We start from the raw sequence: 16,729 nt of genomic DNA, 5'->3' as shown, positions 1-16,729 counted from the left end.
GGTCTGACCCAGAATTGGGGAGTGCAGGGCAGGGGGAAAGGAATTAGCCCCAGAACTTGTGGGGTGCGGGGAGGGTGGAAAGGGGTCTGACCCAAAACTGTGGGGTGGAGAGCAGAGGGAAAGGAATCAACCACAGAACTTGCGGGGTGAAGGTTGAAGGAATGGGGGTCTTACCCAGAACTTGTGGTGTGGGTTCAGAAGGATGGGATCGACCCCATAACTGTGGGGTGAGGGACGAAGGGATGGGGGTTGGCCTCAGAATTGTGGGATGCAGGGGGGATCAGCCTCACACATTTTCGGGTCCCCATAACCAGCCCCGCATCACCTTACTGACCCCCCCCCCCCAGCCCACAGCGACCCCTCCCCACTTCGGGGGGTGGTGGGACATTCCTGGGGGTTCCCCGGGGGATGAGGGGTACATGGGGGTCCCGGCGGGGGGAGGGGAGCTCGAGTTCGTCCTGCCCGACCAGCTCCAAGAATTCCATCCGGCCTCCCAACCGATATGGGTGAGGGACGTCCAGGTTCCCCCTCAGCCCTCCCCCAACACAGGGACACCCCGACACCCCGTAGGACCCCTGGCCGGAGGATCACTGGGGAGGAGGAGGGGTTCGGCCTCACTCGTGGGGAGGCAGTGGTGACGGTTGGAGTCGGGGTTGGGCCCTGGGGGATTGGGGGTGGCAGCACCTCACACTGCTGCAGCCCCCGCGTGACCCGGGACCCCCCGTTTTACCTCATCCCTGCCCCGTTTTGCTCCGTTTTGGCCCGTTTTGCCCTGTTTTGCCCCGTTTTGCCCCGTTCATATCCCATTTACTCCTTTTTTGTCCAATTTTACCCCATTCCTCCCTTGTTTTGTCTCATTTTTGCCCCGTTTTTGCCCATTTCTCATTTCCCCCATTTCCCCTCTCATTCCTGCCCCCTTTAGCCCCATTTTACCCGTTTTTGCCCGATTTTGCCCTATCTCTTTCCAGTTTTGCCCCGTTTTCCTCCTGTTTTCCACCACATTTTGCCGTTTTCCCTCGCTTTTCCCCATTCCTTCCCCTTTCCCATTCCCCCCGTTTTGCCCTATTCCTTCCCAATTTTTCGCCATTTCCCCCCATTTATGCCTAATTTTGCTCCGTTCTGCCCCATCTTCCCCCTTTCCCCCCTGTTTTGCCCCTCTATTGCCCCTTCCCCCCCCCCCCACGCGTTCCCCATTTTTCCCACGGGGTCCCCATGGTGCAGAACCCGAGGGTCCCAGGGGGGTCCCGCCGGGGGTCCAGCAGCCCCGACCCTCTTTGGGGACCCCCTGGGACCCCCGGACGGGCTCGGGGTGGGGGAGGTCGGGGCCGCTCCCACCCTGGCTCTTATCAGGAACATTCCGAGCGTTCCCGGGGTGTGACGTGTCCCCCCCTTGTCCATTCCCCGTGTCCCCCTCCCGGTTCCCCCCCAATCCCCGTGTCCCCCAGTCCCAAAATATCTCCCATACCCCCGTGCCCCCCCATCACCTCACGTCCCTCCCCGTGTGTCCCTCCCGTGTCACTCTATGTCCCCCCCGTGTCCCTCAGTTTCGCCAGCTGATGGCGACGTGGGGCTCAGCTGGGGCGGTCAAGGGTTTAGGGGGTCCCCGCTGCTCTTTGGGGGTCTCGGCGGCCTTGGGGGGCTGGGGGCGTCCGGCAGGGCCCCACCTACCCCCCTCTCTGAGGGTTACCTCTGGAAATTCCTTCCCGATAAGACGGGAATTTAAGGGGCGGGATTTAGGGGGGAACTGGTCGCAGGTTTGGGGGGACTTTGAGACCCTCCCTGTGGGGCTGGGGGTGCTCAGACCTATGGGATCCCGCGCCTTCCCCCCTTCCTGGGCGAATCTGGATGGATTGGAAGGAAGGAAGGAAGGTCGGGTATGGAGATGCTGCCCCAGAGCTGTCAATGCCCACTTGGAGGCAACCCCCCTGGAACTCTCTAGATCCCAACTCCTGGATCCCAAGTCCGAGGTCCTGACTCCCAGGCCGCAGGTGCCACGCGCTCTCTGTGCCCAGCGCGTGCCGCTCCCGTGCCGGGCAAGTCTGGGCTGGAGCTACCAACGGAGCCACCTCCGCACCCATCAGCACCTGTCGGACCCACCTGAACTCACCTGCACACACCTGAACTCACCTGCACATACCTGAACTCACCTGCATGCACCTGAACACACCTGAACACACCTGCACACACCTGAACATGCCTGAAACACCTGAACACACATGAACTCACCAGCACACACCTGAACACATCTGAATACACCTGAACATGCCTGCACACACCTGAACTCACCTGCACATACCTGAACTCACCTCCATCCATCCCATGCCTTTTTTGGGATGTTTTCCCCATTTTGCTGCAGGGTTTGGTACTGGGGACAGGTCCTGGTGGGGCCTGGGAAGAGGTTTGGGGACAGGTGTGGTAATGGGGACAGGTCTGGGGCCAGATTTGGAGTGATGAGGGTGGAGTCATGTGTTGGCACTCAGATTTGGGGACAGGGCCTGGGGGCTGGGGACACAATGTGGCGACATAGTTTGGGGTCCCAAGGTGGGGACATGGGACTGGGGACACAGAGTAGGGGGCAGGGATTGGGGTTCTGCATTGATTGGCATGGAGCTGGGGACAGAGTTTGGTGGAGACAGGGATTGGAGACACAGGGATGTAAGCTGGGGCCAGGGGCTGGGGCCAGGGTTTGGGGACATTCCATGGGGACATAGTTTGGGATCCCAGGATGGGGACATGGGCAGGGGACAAAGACTGGGGGACACAGGCTGGGGACACAGACTAATGTGGGGGAATAATTTGGAGTCCCAGACTGGGGATGTGATGCTGTGGACGCAGAGTGGGGGGACACAGGGTGGTGACATTGGTCCGGAGACCCACACTGGAGGACAAGCTGGGGACACGGACTGGGGTCAGGGGTTGGGCACCCAGACTGGGGCGACAGGACTTGGTGGTGTGGAGTTGGGGACTCAGACTGGGAGACCCAGGTGTGGGGACAGGGCTGGGGACAATCCCTGGAGACACTCGGCGGGTCTCCTCCTCTGGGAGGAGGCGCGGAGGGGAGTGGGGGGCACCGGGACCCACATTTTGGGGTGAGACCACCCCCGCTCCCCGGCGCCCCCCGCCTGTCCCGATCCCGGCGGGTCCCAGTAATCCGGCGGATCCCACGCCCCGAAGGGGTTAAAGCTCCGGTCCCTCCCTCCGCTTCTCCTCCCCCGGCTCCGGGATAAACCCGGGAGCCAACCCGGGAAGGCGCCCGCAACCTGCCCGGCCGCTCCGCCCGGCCCGGCCCGTCCTGCCCCGACCCGTCCGGCCGGTCCTGCTGGGGCTGCCGGAGCCTCCCTGCCCCGAGCGCGGCCTTCGGCCTCGTCCTCCTCAGCCTTCTACAGCCTCTTCCAACCTGCTCCAGCCGTCCTCATCTTCCTGAGCCTCTTCAGCCTCTTCCAGCCGTCCTCACCCTCAGCCTCCTCCAGTCCTCCTCAGCCTCTTCTTCCAGCCTTTCCGCAGCCTCCTTGTCTCCCTCAGCTTTCGTCTCCTGACCTTCTCCAACCCCCTTCCAGACTTCCTCCAACCTCCTCATCCTCCTTCCAACCTTCTCCATCCTCCCTGCAGACTGTCTCCTCATCCCCCTCAGCCTCCTCCAACCCTCTTCCAAACCTCCCCGACTTTCTTCATCCACTTTCCAGCCTCTCTCCAAACTTCTTCCAGCCTCCTCTCCCAACTCCCAACCTTCTCCAGCCACCCATCCCACCTCCCAAACCCTTTCCAAGCTCTCTCCAGCCTCCTTTCCCACTCTCCTCCCGGCCCGATGTCTGTCTCCATCCCCCGGCAGCCCCTCCGGAGCAGCGTGGCCGTTCCCGGCCGTTCCTTCTCCTCCCGCTCCTTCACGGCCGGCCCGGCGCTGAGGATGAGCACAGCCCCGGTCTTCGGTCCTTACGGGGGTCTCCGTGGCGGCTCCGGGGGTTTTGGGGGTCCCTCGGGGGTGCCGGGGGCGGGCGGGGGGATCACTGCCGTCACCATCAACCGGAGTCTCCTGGCACCGCTGGCCGTGGCTGTGGATCCCGAGCTGCAGGAGGTGCGCCGGGAGGAGAAGGATCAGATCAAGACCCTCAATGATAAATTCGCTGCCTTCATCGACAAGGTGGGGCTGGGGGAGATCCCGAGGGGGGGGGTGCGACCACCCTGGGGACTGGCTGAAGTACCTGGGACTTCCTGGGGCACCTGGGACAGCCTGGCACACCTGGTGGCATTGAAACGCTCCTTGGGACCTCTTGAACAATCTTTGGGGACCTCCTGTACCCTTGGGGACATTGAGAACCCCTCCCAGGTACCCTTCAGGGTTCTCCTGGATCAGCTGGGACCCCCTGAGACCCTCGAGGACATTGACACACCCATGGGGACACCCTGACCCCCTCCTGACCCCCTTCAAGGACACCCAGACCCCAGTTTTCTCCCAAATTTCCTCCCTGTCCCCACCCTTTCACTTCATGCCCCCCTACAGCCCAACCCATTCCCCTTAGGTGTGATTTGGGGGTAGGGGTTTATTTTGGGGTGCAGAAAGTGCCTATTTTCTCCCCCCAATATGATTTGGAGGTGGGGGGGTGATTTGGGGGTAATTTTGGGGTGCTGGAGGTACCCCTAACCCCCTTTTCCCCCAGGTGTCATTTGGGGGTGGCAGGGATTTTGGGGTGATCTTGAGGTATGGGAGTGTCCCCGACCCTGCTTCTCCCCAAGTGTGATTTTGGGGTGTGGGGGTAATTTTTGGTGATTTTGGGGTGACTTTGGTGTGTGTGGGTTATCCTGGGGTAATTTTGTGGTGTGGGGATGATTCTGGGGTATGGAGTTCTCCTGACCCTCTTTCCCTCCGGCATGATTTTGGGGTGATTTTGGCTGACTTTGGGTGTGCTGTTCCACCTCCCCAGGTGCGCTTCCTGGAGCAGCAGAACAAGCTCCTGGAGACCAAGTGGGGGCTCCTGCGGGCTCAGCCTCCCCCCCGCAGCAGCCTGGGGGGGCTCCTCGAGGGCTACGTGGGGACCCTGCGGCGGCAGCTCGACGGACTGGGGCAGGAGCGGCAGCGGCTGCGTGCGGAGCTCGGCCACGTCCGGGGGCTCGTCGAGGAGTTCAAGGCCAAGTCAGTGTCGCCATGTGTCCTCCGGTTAACCCCGTGTCCCCCCAGACCCCTCCACGTCCCACCAATACCGCCTTGTAGCCAGGGCTGCACCTGCTGCTGACCCCGCCCGGGCCACGCCCTCAGCCTCATCGAGGAATTCAAGACCATGTCAGTGTCCCCGAGTGTTCCTCCACATCCGCCTGTGTCCCCATCCTGTGTCCCCTCATCCCGCTGTCCCCATGGCCCTCGATGTCCCTATGTCTCCCTCTGTCCTCATATCCCCACGTCCCTGGTCCAAGTGCGATGTCCCCACATCCTCCCATTGCCTTGTCCCTCAGTCCCCCTGGCCCACATCCCCATGTCCTCCCATCCCCTTGTCCCCCTGCATCCTGTCCCCATGTTCCCATGTCACCCATCCTCATATCCCTCCCTGTCCCAATGTCCCCAATACAGCCATTCCCATGTCACCTCACTCCTATGTCCCCCATCCCCAAGTGCCTACATCCCCCCATACCCTGGCTCCATGTCCCCCACCCCCATTTCTCCATGTCCCCCTGGCCCCCATGCTTTTGTCCCTCTGCCAAGGTATGAGGAGGAGATCAACCACCGCACAGAGAAGGAGAATGAGTTTGTCCTGCTCAAAAAGGTGGGAGGACCCCGACACTGAGGGGTGACCCCGAGACCAAGGGGTTGCTGGGGGTGTCCCTGGAGGTGCTGGGAACAGGGGGGTGACAGTGGTGTCCCCACAGGATGTGGATGAAGCCTACATGTCCAAGGTGGAGCTGGAATCGCGCCTGGAGAGCCTCACGGACGAGATAAACTTCCTGCGGCAGCTCTATGAGGAGGTTTGGGGGTGCCCTGGGTTTGGGGGTGCCTAGGTTTGGAGGTGCCCTAGATTTGGGGTGCCTGGATTTGGGAGATGCCCTCCCCAAGGCCATCCCCCTGTGTGTGCAGGAGCTGCAGGAGCTGCAGGCGCAGGTGTCGGACACAGCCGTGGTGGTGTCCATGGACAACAGCCGCCAGCTGGACATGGCTGGGGTCCTGGCAGATGTGCGGGCACAGTATGAGGACATCGCTGGCCGCAGCCGTGCTGAGGCTGAAGGCCTCTACCAGGTCAAGGTCAGGAGAGGAACCCTGCTGCCCCCAAGCCTTCCTCCTCCTCATCCCTCTTCTCACTGTCCTTCTCTCCTTCTCCTTCATCTCTTCCTCCTCCTCCTCCCTGCTCCCCAAACCTTCATCTTCCTTCTCTTTTTTCCCCAATTCTTCCTTCCTGCTCTCTGCCCTGATTCTCTTCCCTGTTCTACCATCCTTCCTCCTCACTGCTCCCTGAGCCTTCCTGCTTCTCCCTGACCCATGCTCCCCCTTTCTGCTCCCTAAAACTTCCTCCTCCTCTTCCGCACCCTGAGCCTTCATTCTCCTCTCTGCCCCATCCTCTCCCTTCTTCCTAATCCTCTTCCTCCCTGCCCTGAGCGTTGTTCCTCCTCCTCCTCCCTGCTTCTCAGGCCTTCATACTCTTCCTTGCTTCCCAATCCTACTGCTTGTTCCCAGATCTTCACCCTCCTCTTCCCTGAGCCCCAATCCTTCCTCCTCATCCTCTTCCTCCTCCTCCTTGCTCCCCAAACCTTCCTCCTCCCTGACCCTTCCTGCTCCCTGAAACTTCCTTCTCCTCCTCCTTGCCCCAAATCCTTCCTCCTCCTCCTCCCTGCCCTGGAGGCAGTGGCTGCTGCGTGGGAGAAATTCCGGCTCCAAACCCAAGTGGAGCCACCGCATCCCAGCCTGGGGTGTCCCTGCCGGCATGGGCTTGTCCCAGTGCTGGGGTGCCGTGGGACAGGGAGGGCTCCCATCTCCATTCCTGGTGCAGATCCCAGTGCTGGCACTTCCCAGACTCTTTCCTCCCTGGTTTTGGGATGCTGGTGGAAAGGGGGAGCCCCATCCCATTTGTATCGCAGATCCAAGCCCAACCAGGCCCACCACATCCCAACGAGAGCCGCCACATCCCAGCTGGATCATCCCTCCCGGCATTGCCCCATCCTGGCTCTTTCCTCTGAATTTCTGGGGTGCTGGTAGAAAAGTGGGGTTCCCCCTCCCCACACCACTAAGATCCTGACTCCAGACCAGACCCATGACATCCCAATGGATCATTCAGCTGGAGCATCCCTCCTGGTGTGGCCACATCCCAGCTCTTTCCTCCCTGGTTTTAGGGTGCTGGGGAAAGAGGGATCCCATCATCTCCACCCCCATGAGATCCCAGATCATAGTTGGAACACCCTTCTTGATAAATCCCAGATCTTCCATCCCAAATTTTGGGATGCTGGGGGAAAAGAGGGGTCTCCCCAGTCTCCATTTCCCCATGATCCCAGTTCCAAACCCAGCTGGACCCACCAAGTCCCAACTGAAGCCACCACATCCCTATCAGAGCATCCCTCCTGCGCCCACCACATTCCAGCTCTTCCCTCACAATTTTTGGGGTGCTGGTGAAAAAGGGGAATCCCCTCATCCCACAAAGATCCCAGCCCTAAACCCAACCAGACCCACCACATCCTGCCCTGGACTATCCCTCCAAGTCTGGCCCCATCCCAGCTTTTTCCTCACAACTTTTTGGGAGCTGGTGGATTTTGGAGATCCCTCACATTGCCACCCCATCTGGTACCCCCAGTACGAGGAGCTGAAGACAGCGGCAGGGAAGCAGGGGGATGACCTGCGCCACACCCGGAGCCAGATCCAGGAGCTGAACCGGTGCATCCAGCGCATCCAGGCAGAGATCGAGGCTCTCAAAAATCAGGTTTGGGGCCCACCCTGGGTGGGAATCTGGGGGGATGCTGCCCCCCTCCCCATCCCCCAGCACCCCCTGGGAATCCTCCCACTGGATTCCTGAGGATCCCTTGCGGATCTCATCCAGGAGGAGGAGGGAGCGATGGCCTGGAGATGGGGGGTGTTTGGGGGGGCTGGGATTACTGGGGGGAATAGGGGGGTGATGGACAATGGTATGTGAGGGCTCTTGGGATACAGGGACACAGTAACACAGAGGATGATGGGACACTGGGATACTGGGGAGGTGAGCGATACTGGGCCATGGGGACACTGGGACATGGGGGATGATGGGACATGGAATACTGGGGCAAGAGGGATACTGGGGAGGTGAGGGGTGTTGGGACACAGGAGATGTTGGGACGCTGGGTGTATGGGGTCACTTGGGTCATGGGGCACTGGTGGCTCCAGGGGGATCGTGCACTCACTGTCTGTCCCTGCAGCGCTCTGGGCTGGAGGCAGCAGTGGCTGAGGCTGAGGAGCGTGGGGAGCTGGCGCTGAGGGACGCCAGGGCCAAGCTGGCGGGGCTGGAGGGAGCCCTAACCCAGGCCAAGCAGGACCTAGCGCGGCAGCTCCGGGAGTACCAGGAGCTCATGAACGTCAAGCTGGCCCTGGATATCGAGATTGCAACCTACAGGAAGCTGCTGGAGGGCGAGGAGAGCAGGTGGGAATCCCCAGTCCCAAATCCAGGATCCCACATCCCAAAGCCTCTGGGCATCCTGTATCTCACACCCTGTGTCCTGTGCTCCATCCTGCATCCCATGGGCATCCCAGATACCATGAACATCTCATATTCCATTGTCCCATATTCTACAAGTGTCTCATATTCCATGGGCATCGCACATTCCATACCCCATATCCCATGGACATCCCATATCCTGTGGGTATCCCATATCCCATGGACATCCCACATCCCAAATCCCCCCCACCTGACCATGTCCCTTATTCCTCTCCCTCCAAAACCACTCAGTTTGGGGGATCCCTCCAACTCCTCCCCTCAGCCATGTACCTTATTTCCCCCTCCCCATCATTGATCCTGTTTAGGGGAAAGTTTGGGGGACAACTCCCCCCTCTCCCGAGATTTCCCCCCCAGCCCATGTCCTTCATGCCCCCTCCATCACTGATCCTGTTTGGGGGACACCCCCAACCCCACCCAGGCTCGAGGCCGCTGTGCAGAACCTGAGCATCCACACCAAGACTTCGGGGTACCTGGGTGAGTTTGGGAAGTCCTGGGAGCCCCCTGCTTTTGGGTGCCCCCCATGTGCCCTCCCACTCATGGCTGCTCCATCTTCCCCACAGGTGGATTCGGGGGGGGCTTCGGGGGAGGATTTGGGGGGACGTTTGGGGGGGCTGTGGTCAGCTCAGGGTACTCAGTGCCACCCCCACCCCCCGAGGCCACGGCCCCCCCCAAATCCCGCGCCATCGTCATCAAGAAGATTGAGACCCGCGATGGGAAACTCGTGTCCGAGTCCTCCGACGTCCTGGAAAGCTGATCTCCCTTTCCTGGAGGGTCCCCATTCCTGGGGGTCCCTCCTTGGCTTGGCCAGCTGAGCTGAGCCCCGCCCTTTCCTGGGGGGATCCCACATCCTGACCTGCTGGGCCCCCACGTTTCTGGGGTGTTTCATGTCCACACAAACCAAACCCTCCCTTTCCCGGGGGGATCCTCCATGTTCCTCCCCTCCCAGGGTGTCCCCCCAAGTCCCCAACAGGTGAACCCCCTTTCCTGAGGCAGGGTTCCCATGTCCAGCCCAGCTGAGCTACCCCTTTCCTCCCCGGGGTGTCCCCCCATTTCCTGGAAAGATGAGCCCCCCTTTCTGGGGTTCCCCCATGTCCTGCCCTACTGATCCTCCTGGGCCCCCCTTTCCTTCCCAGGGTGTCCCCCGAGTCCAGGCTAGCTGAGGCCCCCCCCCGTCCCTGGGGGAATCCCATGATCCTGATCTCCTGAGCCCCACCATGACCCCCCTTCCTGGAGTGTCCCCACAAGTTCAGGCCAGGTGAACCCCTTTTCCTGGGGGGTCTCTCTGTGTCCTAGGGGTCCTGCACGTCCAGCCCAGCTGAGCCCCATGGGCCTCTCCTCAGGGTGTTCCCCAATGTCCTGCCAAGCTGAGGTTCCTTTTCTGGGGGGAGGAAGTCCCTCAGTCCTGACCTTCTGAGCCCCCCAGTACCCCTTTCCTTCCCGGGGGTCCCCCCAAGTCCAGGCCACGTGCACCCCCTTTCCTGGTGGGGTCCTGTCCATGTCCAGGGGGGTCCTGGGAGGATCCCCCCTGTCCAGGCCAGCTGAGCCCATTCCCTTCCTGGGGGTGTCCCTGAATTCCTGTGGGGATTCCCCACATCCTGACCTGCTGAACCCCCCATCCTGGCCCCCTCCCCTGACAGCCTGAGCCAGTGCCCCCCACAGGACCCCTCGAGACCTTCACCCCTGTATTGTCCCCCTGAGGCTGTGGGGTGACAACTGGGGGGTCTGGGGTGGGAATTGGGGACTCTGGGCCCCCTGCCCTGGGGGCTCCGCTCACTGCTGGAATAAAACCTTGGAACTCTGGGACTGTTGGTGATTGGGGGTGAGGGTGTGTGCCACAGTTTGGGGTGTTGGGGCTCATCCCGGGGGGTTTGGGGGTGCAAGGACAATCTTGGGGTGCCTGGATCAGTCTGGGAGTGCTGGGATCCATCTTGGGGTGCCTCAGGCTCTTTTGGGGTTCCCGAGTATTTTTTGGGATGCCAGGATCAATCTTGGCGTTCCCAGATCAGTTTTGGGGTGTCTGGATCTGTTTTGGGGGTCCTAGGATCTGTTTTAGGGTACTGGGGCCCATCTGGGGCTGTCAGGACCAAGCTCAGGGTGCCCATGTCCCTTCCTGAGGTGCCAGGGCCAGTTTTGGGGTGTCAGAACCCATTCCAGGGTGCCAATACCTGTTTTAGGGCACCCAGGTCCCTCCCGGGCGCCGGAACCTTTTTTGGGGTGCCAAGATCTGTGTTGGGTTGCCAGAACCCATCTGTGGGTGCCTGGGTTTGTTTTGGGGTGCCAGGACCCATCCTGGGGCACCGGGGTCCCTCCTGGGGTCTCTGTGCCCATCCCGAGGTGCCTAGGTCTGTTTTTGGGTGCCCTGCTGTGTTTTGGGGTGCCCGAGTCCTTTTTTGGATGCCCAAACACGTTTTAGGGTGTCCGTGCCTGTTCCGGAGTCCCTGGACCGTTTTGGGGTGCTTGGATATGCTTTGGGGCACCAGCATGTTAATTGGGGTAGCAGGACCCATCCCGGGGTGCCAGGATCCGTTTTGGGGTGCCAAGGTCCCGTCTGGGGTTGCAGGACTTGTCTTGGAGTGCCAGGGTCTGTTTGGGGGTGCCTGGGTCCCTCAGAGGGTACCAATGTCCTCTCTGGGTGCCAAAGGCGGTCTTGGGGTGCCAGGGCCCATCTCGGGGTGCCCAGGTCTGTTTTGGGCTTCCCAGGTCCCCTGTGGGGTGCCAGAACCAATTCCGGGGTGCTTGGCTCTGTTTTGGGGTACGACGATCTGTTCGGGAGTACCAGAGCCCATTTTGGGATGGCAGGGTCTGTTCTAGGGTGCCAGGATCCCTTTTGGGATTCCAGAATCTATTTTGGGGTGCCCGGGTCCCTTCCTGGGCTGCCAGGATCCCTCCCGGGGTACCGGGGTCTGTTTTGGGGTGCCCGTGTCCCTCCGGCAGGGCTTTGTGGGGCCCGCTTGGTTTGGGGGTGTCGGGGTCTTGTCGGGGGGTGCTGGGGCTGGTGGTGGCAGAGATTTGGGGGCACGGGTGGGTTCGGAGCCGTTTCGGGGGTTCAGAGCCATCCTGGCAGGCCCCCCAGTGTGAAGGGGAAGGGGTACACCCCAAAATTGGTGCGGACAGAGGACTTTGCCCCCCGTTAATCATTAACCCCCCGGGGCCAGGGAGGGAGGGGTTTGGGGTGAGGCGAGCAGGGAGCAGATTTGGGGTCCTTCCATGAGTTTTGGGGGACTGAGAGTGTCCGCAGGGTCTGGGGGTGCTGCAGGTTTTGGGTTGGCCCCCTCGCTTCCATCCCCGGGCGGGGGGTGACACCTGCTGCCCGTAATTAGCGCTGGCAGCTGATTAATTAACTAATTACCTCATTAATTAAAGAACTGGGGAGGGGCTGCGGTCCCACGGTATAGGAAGCTCTCAGCTCTCCCCAGTTCGCAACCCCGGGAGTTTTCCTTAGCAAATTTCCGGGGGAATGGAGGAGGGGGCGGCAGGGCTCCCCCACCCCCACCGAGACCCTCCCCCCAAGTTCTGGGGAGTCCCTGAGCCCCTCGGGGGCCCCTGATATTCGGGGGGAGCCCTAAGCTCTTGGGGTGAAGGGGGGTGCCGTGTCGGAGTGGGGGTGACACAGCCCCCCCTGCAAAAAATGGGTTTGGGATCATGGGGGGCCCACCCCCCCCAAGGAGGGTTAAATTGGGGTCAGCCCCCCTGCACCCCCTTTTCTGCCCCCCCTCATTTAAATTCCCCCCGACCCTGTGACCGCTTTTGGGGGGTCTCCCCGGGGGAGCTCCCTGCTTTTGTGGGGGCGGGGCTGGTTTGGGGGCTCACAGGGCTCTTTGGGAGGGCGAGGAGGGGCTTGTAGGGTTTGGCGATCTCCCGAGCTTCCCCCGCAGTCCCTAGAGCATCCCTAACCCCCCCCCCCCCCGGTGATTTTGGGGTTCGTGGGCGCTGGAGGGCGGTAGAGGAGCGGGAATGGAGCCGCAAGGGGAGGCGTTATTTGGGGCTCCCTGGTCCCTCTTGGGGGCAAATGTGGGGTTCCCAACCCCCCTCCCCGAGGCCCGGCCACACGGAGAATTTGGGGGCTTCAGGGGGTGGTGGTGGGGGGTCTGAGGGGTTTAGGGGGTCAGGGGGTGGGTCTGGGGGAGTCTGGGGGTTCCTGGGGGGTCAGGAGGTGGATTTGGGGGTTCCTGGAGGGGTTTGGGTGTTGTGGGGCTGCGGGGTCTGGGGAAGGCTGAGGGGTCTGGGGCTCTACGGGGGAGTCTGTGGGTGTCTGTGGTTGTCAAGAAGTATATGGGGCGTTTGGGGCGGTTTAGGGGCTGTGGGGGGTGTGGCCGGGCTGCGGGGGTCTGGGGGCCACGGCCAGGGAGAGTTGAGCCCCACGGACCAACCCGGTTGGAAACTGGGGGTCACGGAGGCCCTGCAGGGAAACGGAGTGTTGGTTGGGGGCGGGGGGAGCTGGAGCCCCAGGCTCGGTGGGAGCCCCCAGGATGTCACCTCGTGTCACCCTCAGTGCCGTCTGGGCTCTGGGGGTTGGGAGAGCACCCCTCCCATCACCCCTCAGTACCAGCACGCCCTGCTCGTTTCCCCCCAAACCATCGGGGAGCACCCCGAATTCTGGGCGGGGCCAACCACGGGCGGGGCTGTGGGGGCGGGGGGTCTCACCTCACCCGCTGGACACTGCGGGGGGAGCTCGAGGGTCCCGGGGCACCCAAAGAGTCCCGGGGTGGGGGGGGGGGGAGTTTAACCCTTTCATCATCCCAAACCTCCCCGCACTGTAGCTGCGGCTGCTGGTGGTGCCCGGGGAGGGAAACTGAGGCACAGGAAAAACTGGGGGCACCCCGCGCAGGGTTTGACCCCGAACCCACCCTGGGGGTTCATCCCCGGGACCTCGGGGCCCCTCAGGGCTGGGGGTGTCGGGCAGGCTGAGACCTGAGCCAGCTCATCGCACGGGTTGGGCTGTTGACTCACTCGCCGGACGGAGCCCCAGGTTTGGGGGGCTCCCTGAGCTTTTGGAGTGTTGAGGGAGAGCCAGGAGGGGGGACCCGGAAATCGGGATACCTTTTGGGGGGCGGAGTGAGGGATTTGAGGTGCTGAGCCCATGCTGGGTGCTGGGGGAGATGGGGGTCCTCCGGTGCCTGGGGATGGGGTGGAGCCCAGGGCGTTTGGGTTTTTGCAGGTTTGGGGAGGGTCCCTGCTCCTTTTGGGGTCACCTGGGTCACTCTTGGGATGGGGGGAATTGGGGTGAGGGGTGCTGGGGGTTCTGAACCATCGGGGGGTGCTGGGGGCTCATGGTGGGTGATGGAGGAAATGGGGGGACCCTGCCCTTTGGGGGTCCCCAGGTGTATGACGATGGGGTCAAGCCCACGGGGTTTGGGGGTTGTGCCCCCCCAAATTTTCCTGTTGGGGAACCCGAACCCACATTTTCACCTCTGAGGGAACATCCAAGCTCCAACCCTGCCTTTCCACCTCCTGAATGGGCTTCTTCACCCCAAACCCCACATCTCCATCGAGGGGATCCCCAAAATCCGGAGGCTCAGATAGACACTTCCTGTCCCCCAAATTTTCCTGCATCCAGGAGTCCTGACCCCCTGTTTTTGTCTTAGTGGGACCCCCCGAGCTCAGCCCCCTCCCAATCCATCTCCTGAATGGGCTACTTCACTCGAAAACCCACCTCCCCATGCAGGAAACACCCAAAATCCAGGTGCTCGGGTGGGCACTTCCTCATGCAGATGTGTCTGGGATTTTTAAGGGGGGGGGGGGGTCTCTGCCCCATAGCTGGGTGTCCCTGCCCTATGTTGTATCCCTTGGCCACCGCCTGGGCGGGGTTTTGGGGTGCAGTGACAAGCCAGGGCCTGCCGGGGTGATTAACTCCCGTAATTAGCGTCAGGAGGAGCCGCCCTAACTTTTCATACTTTCACACGCACACGCCTGCACTCCTTCCCCCGCTGCTCCCCAACATGCCCTACAGCCCCCTGTGCCTCAGCACGGGGGTGAAACACCCCCAGAACCAGCATATTTCGAGTGGAGTGAGGTGTTGGGTGACCCTGGGAGCTGGAGAAGCCCCAGAAGGGGGTGCTAGGGCTGTGGGTTGTCTTGGGGTGTGGTCTCATTTTTGGGCGCCTGGTTGGGCTTTGGAGCCTGTTCCTTCCCTTTAGAGGGTGCTCTGGATTTGGGATCCCAAGGGATGGATAGAGGGATACCCTGGAGTGCAGCCCACCTGTTTCCCACCACCATGAATTTGGGGAGGGGGTGATGCTGCCCCCAGGCGGGCTTTGTGGGTGCAAGCCCCCAATCCCAATGGTTTTCCCTCAAAAACATGGGATTTCCCCCACCGTAAGCACCCATTCTGACCCTTTTTCCCCTGAATTCACCCCATTTTGGTGTCCTTCTTTGCCCTCCGTGTGGGAAGAAACAGGGGGACCTGGGTGCCCAGTGGGTTGTTATTCCCATGGGATATTCCCACGGATTCCTGTGGGACACCCAGGGCCAGCCCTGACCCTGCCTGGGGGCCACCCCCACCCTGTGACCCCAGAAGGGTCTCACCCCTTCGGGGGTATCCTGCAGGGGCTGCCAAGTAGAAGTGGATGCTCCCTCCTGGGGCTACATCCCAGATGATCCCCAATCCTCGTTCCCTGGGATTCCCAGTGCTGGGGCTAGGATCAGCTTTCCCTGTGGCTGGGGATGGTTCAGGGCAACAGCAGAACAGGTGACACCAATGCCATCACCACAGGAAAGAGAGGGTCAACCCCACTCCTGGGGGTCACAAATCCTGGGGATCATGGGGTGCCATGAGCTCCATGCTGCCAGCTCTGCTTCTGCCGCAGATCCCGGGGCGCCCGGGGCTCTCGGCAATCCCGCGGTGCCGCCCGTCTTCTGCAACACCTGCTTTGATCTGCCGAGGACCCACCTTGTTGTTCCAGCCGCTACCATTCCCACTCCCAGCCCTGCGATTCCTGGGTTGGTGGCTGCCAATGGAGCAGCTGGGAGTTTCTGGATCCAAGGTTTTCCCAGTTGAACCGAGTCCTAGCACAGTTTTGGGGTGAAAATGGCTGTATTTGGGCTCTGGTTCTGCTACACATTTCCCTGGTTGCGATTGCTGGGCACCTGTGCTGGTGGTTCCTGCTCCCATGGGAAGCTGGGTATTGGGGTTGGATGGGTGATGGTGGTCAGTGTTAGGTGGGTGACAGTGGCCAGGACTGAGCAGAGGATAGTGTCCAATGTTGGGTAGGTGCTGGTGGCCATCACTGAGTGAGGGATGGCCCTCCATGTCAGGTGGGTGATAGTGGTCAACACTGAGTGAATGATGGTAGCCAATGTTGGGTGGTGATGGTGGTCAACACTGCGTGAATGATGGTAGCCAACACTGAGTGGGTGACAGTGGCCAGTGTTGGATGGTGATGTTGCCCAGCATTGGGTGGGTGACAGTGGCCAACACTGGGTGAATGATGGTGGCCAACCTTGGGCCCTCAGCTTTGCTCCTGATGCATTCCCATCCCAGCAAGTGCTGGAGCATCCTAGAGATTCCACCTTGGAGTTCAGGAGGGATTTGGGAGCTGACCCCGTGTCCCAGTGAGGTGTCTCCACCCCTTGGTGGCAGGGCGGGGCAGGGCTTTGCTGGCCCAGTAGCTGCTTGGGCAAGTGCCGGGCTGGCTGTGGGCCAGTGGTCGGGCTGGGAGCTGGTGCAGGAGCCACCCTGGGAACTCCCGGCAGGAACGTTCTCCGCCCGAGCTCCAACAGGTTCCTTCGGTTTTGGGGCAGAGCTGCCAGTTGCGTAAGGTCAGGAGAGCCAGCCGCCACCTCCTTCCCTCGCTTCAAACTGCTTCCCTTCTCCAGCTGGAAATTGGGGACCCCCAGAGGGTGGGAGAGGATTTCCAGGTGGGATTGGGGTGTGCAGGACGCCCAAGGGGAGCGTCAACTTCCGTGTTCCCTGCAATGCAAATCCCCTGGGGCTGAAAATCCTGGAGCTTCAGGAATCCCTGATGAGATTCAGGAGGAAACACTGGGAGATGCACCCCGACCCAGATTTACATATTTTCAGTGAAAAAAAAAGCCGGGGGTGAGCAGTCTCTGAGCTGAAACTGGTTCCACAAACC

The 16,729-nt window shown here is 61.4% G+C and overlaps 1 protein-coding gene across 2 annotated transcripts; it reads left to right on the top strand.

The window, feature by feature from the left end:
- The first annotated feature begins 3,120 nt into the window (after positions 1-3,120).
- Positions 3,121-10,452, top strand: LOC146425992 (keratin, type II cytoskeletal 8-like). Of its 2 annotated transcripts, none has more exons than XM_085041143.1 (9): positions 3,121-4,138; positions 4,920-5,128; positions 5,693-5,753; positions 5,857-5,952; positions 6,062-6,226; positions 7,713-7,889; positions 8,359-8,579; positions 9,073-9,128; positions 9,215-10,452. In XM_085041143.1, exons 1-9 carry the CDS (start codon positions 3,806-3,808, stop codon positions 9,406-9,408), a joined length of 1,512 nt encoding a protein of 503 aa, XP_084897269.1. In that variant the 5' UTR covers positions 3,121-3,805; the 3' UTR covers positions 9,409-10,452. The 2 variants fall into 2 exon arrangements, with proteins under 2 accessions (XP_084897269.1, XP_084897271.1); XM_085041145.1 differs by having other exon boundaries at positions 3,147-4,138; positions 7,764-7,889.
- Positions 10,453-16,729: the final 6,277 nt, after the last annotated feature.

Source organism: Lichenostomus cassidix, chromosome 29, assembly GCF_008360975.1.
Source record: "Lichenostomus cassidix isolate B80296 chromosome 29, HeHo_3.0, whole genome shotgun sequence".
Lineage (NCBI taxonomy): Eukaryota > Metazoa > Chordata > Aves > Passeriformes > Meliphagidae > Lichenostomus > Lichenostomus cassidix.
Note: the sequence above shows the minus strand (reverse complement) of the source record. Positions and strands in the feature narration are given on the sequence as shown.

Excerpts from the sequence above, each read along its gene's own strand:
- LOC146425992 (XM_085041143.1), top strand. The coding sequence starts at position 3,806 with ATGTCTGTCTCCATCCCCCGGCAGCCCCTCCGGAGCAGCGTGGCCGTT. Across the intron at positions 4,139-4,919 it reads TCGCTGCCTTCATCGACAAG|GTGCGCTTCCTGGAGCAGCA; the intron begins GTGGGGCTGGGG and ends CCACCTCCCCAG. Across the intron at positions 5,129-5,692 it reads GTCGAGGAGTTCAAGGCCAA|GTATGAGGAGGAGATCAACC; the intron begins GTCAGTGTCGCC and ends CCCTCTGCCAAG.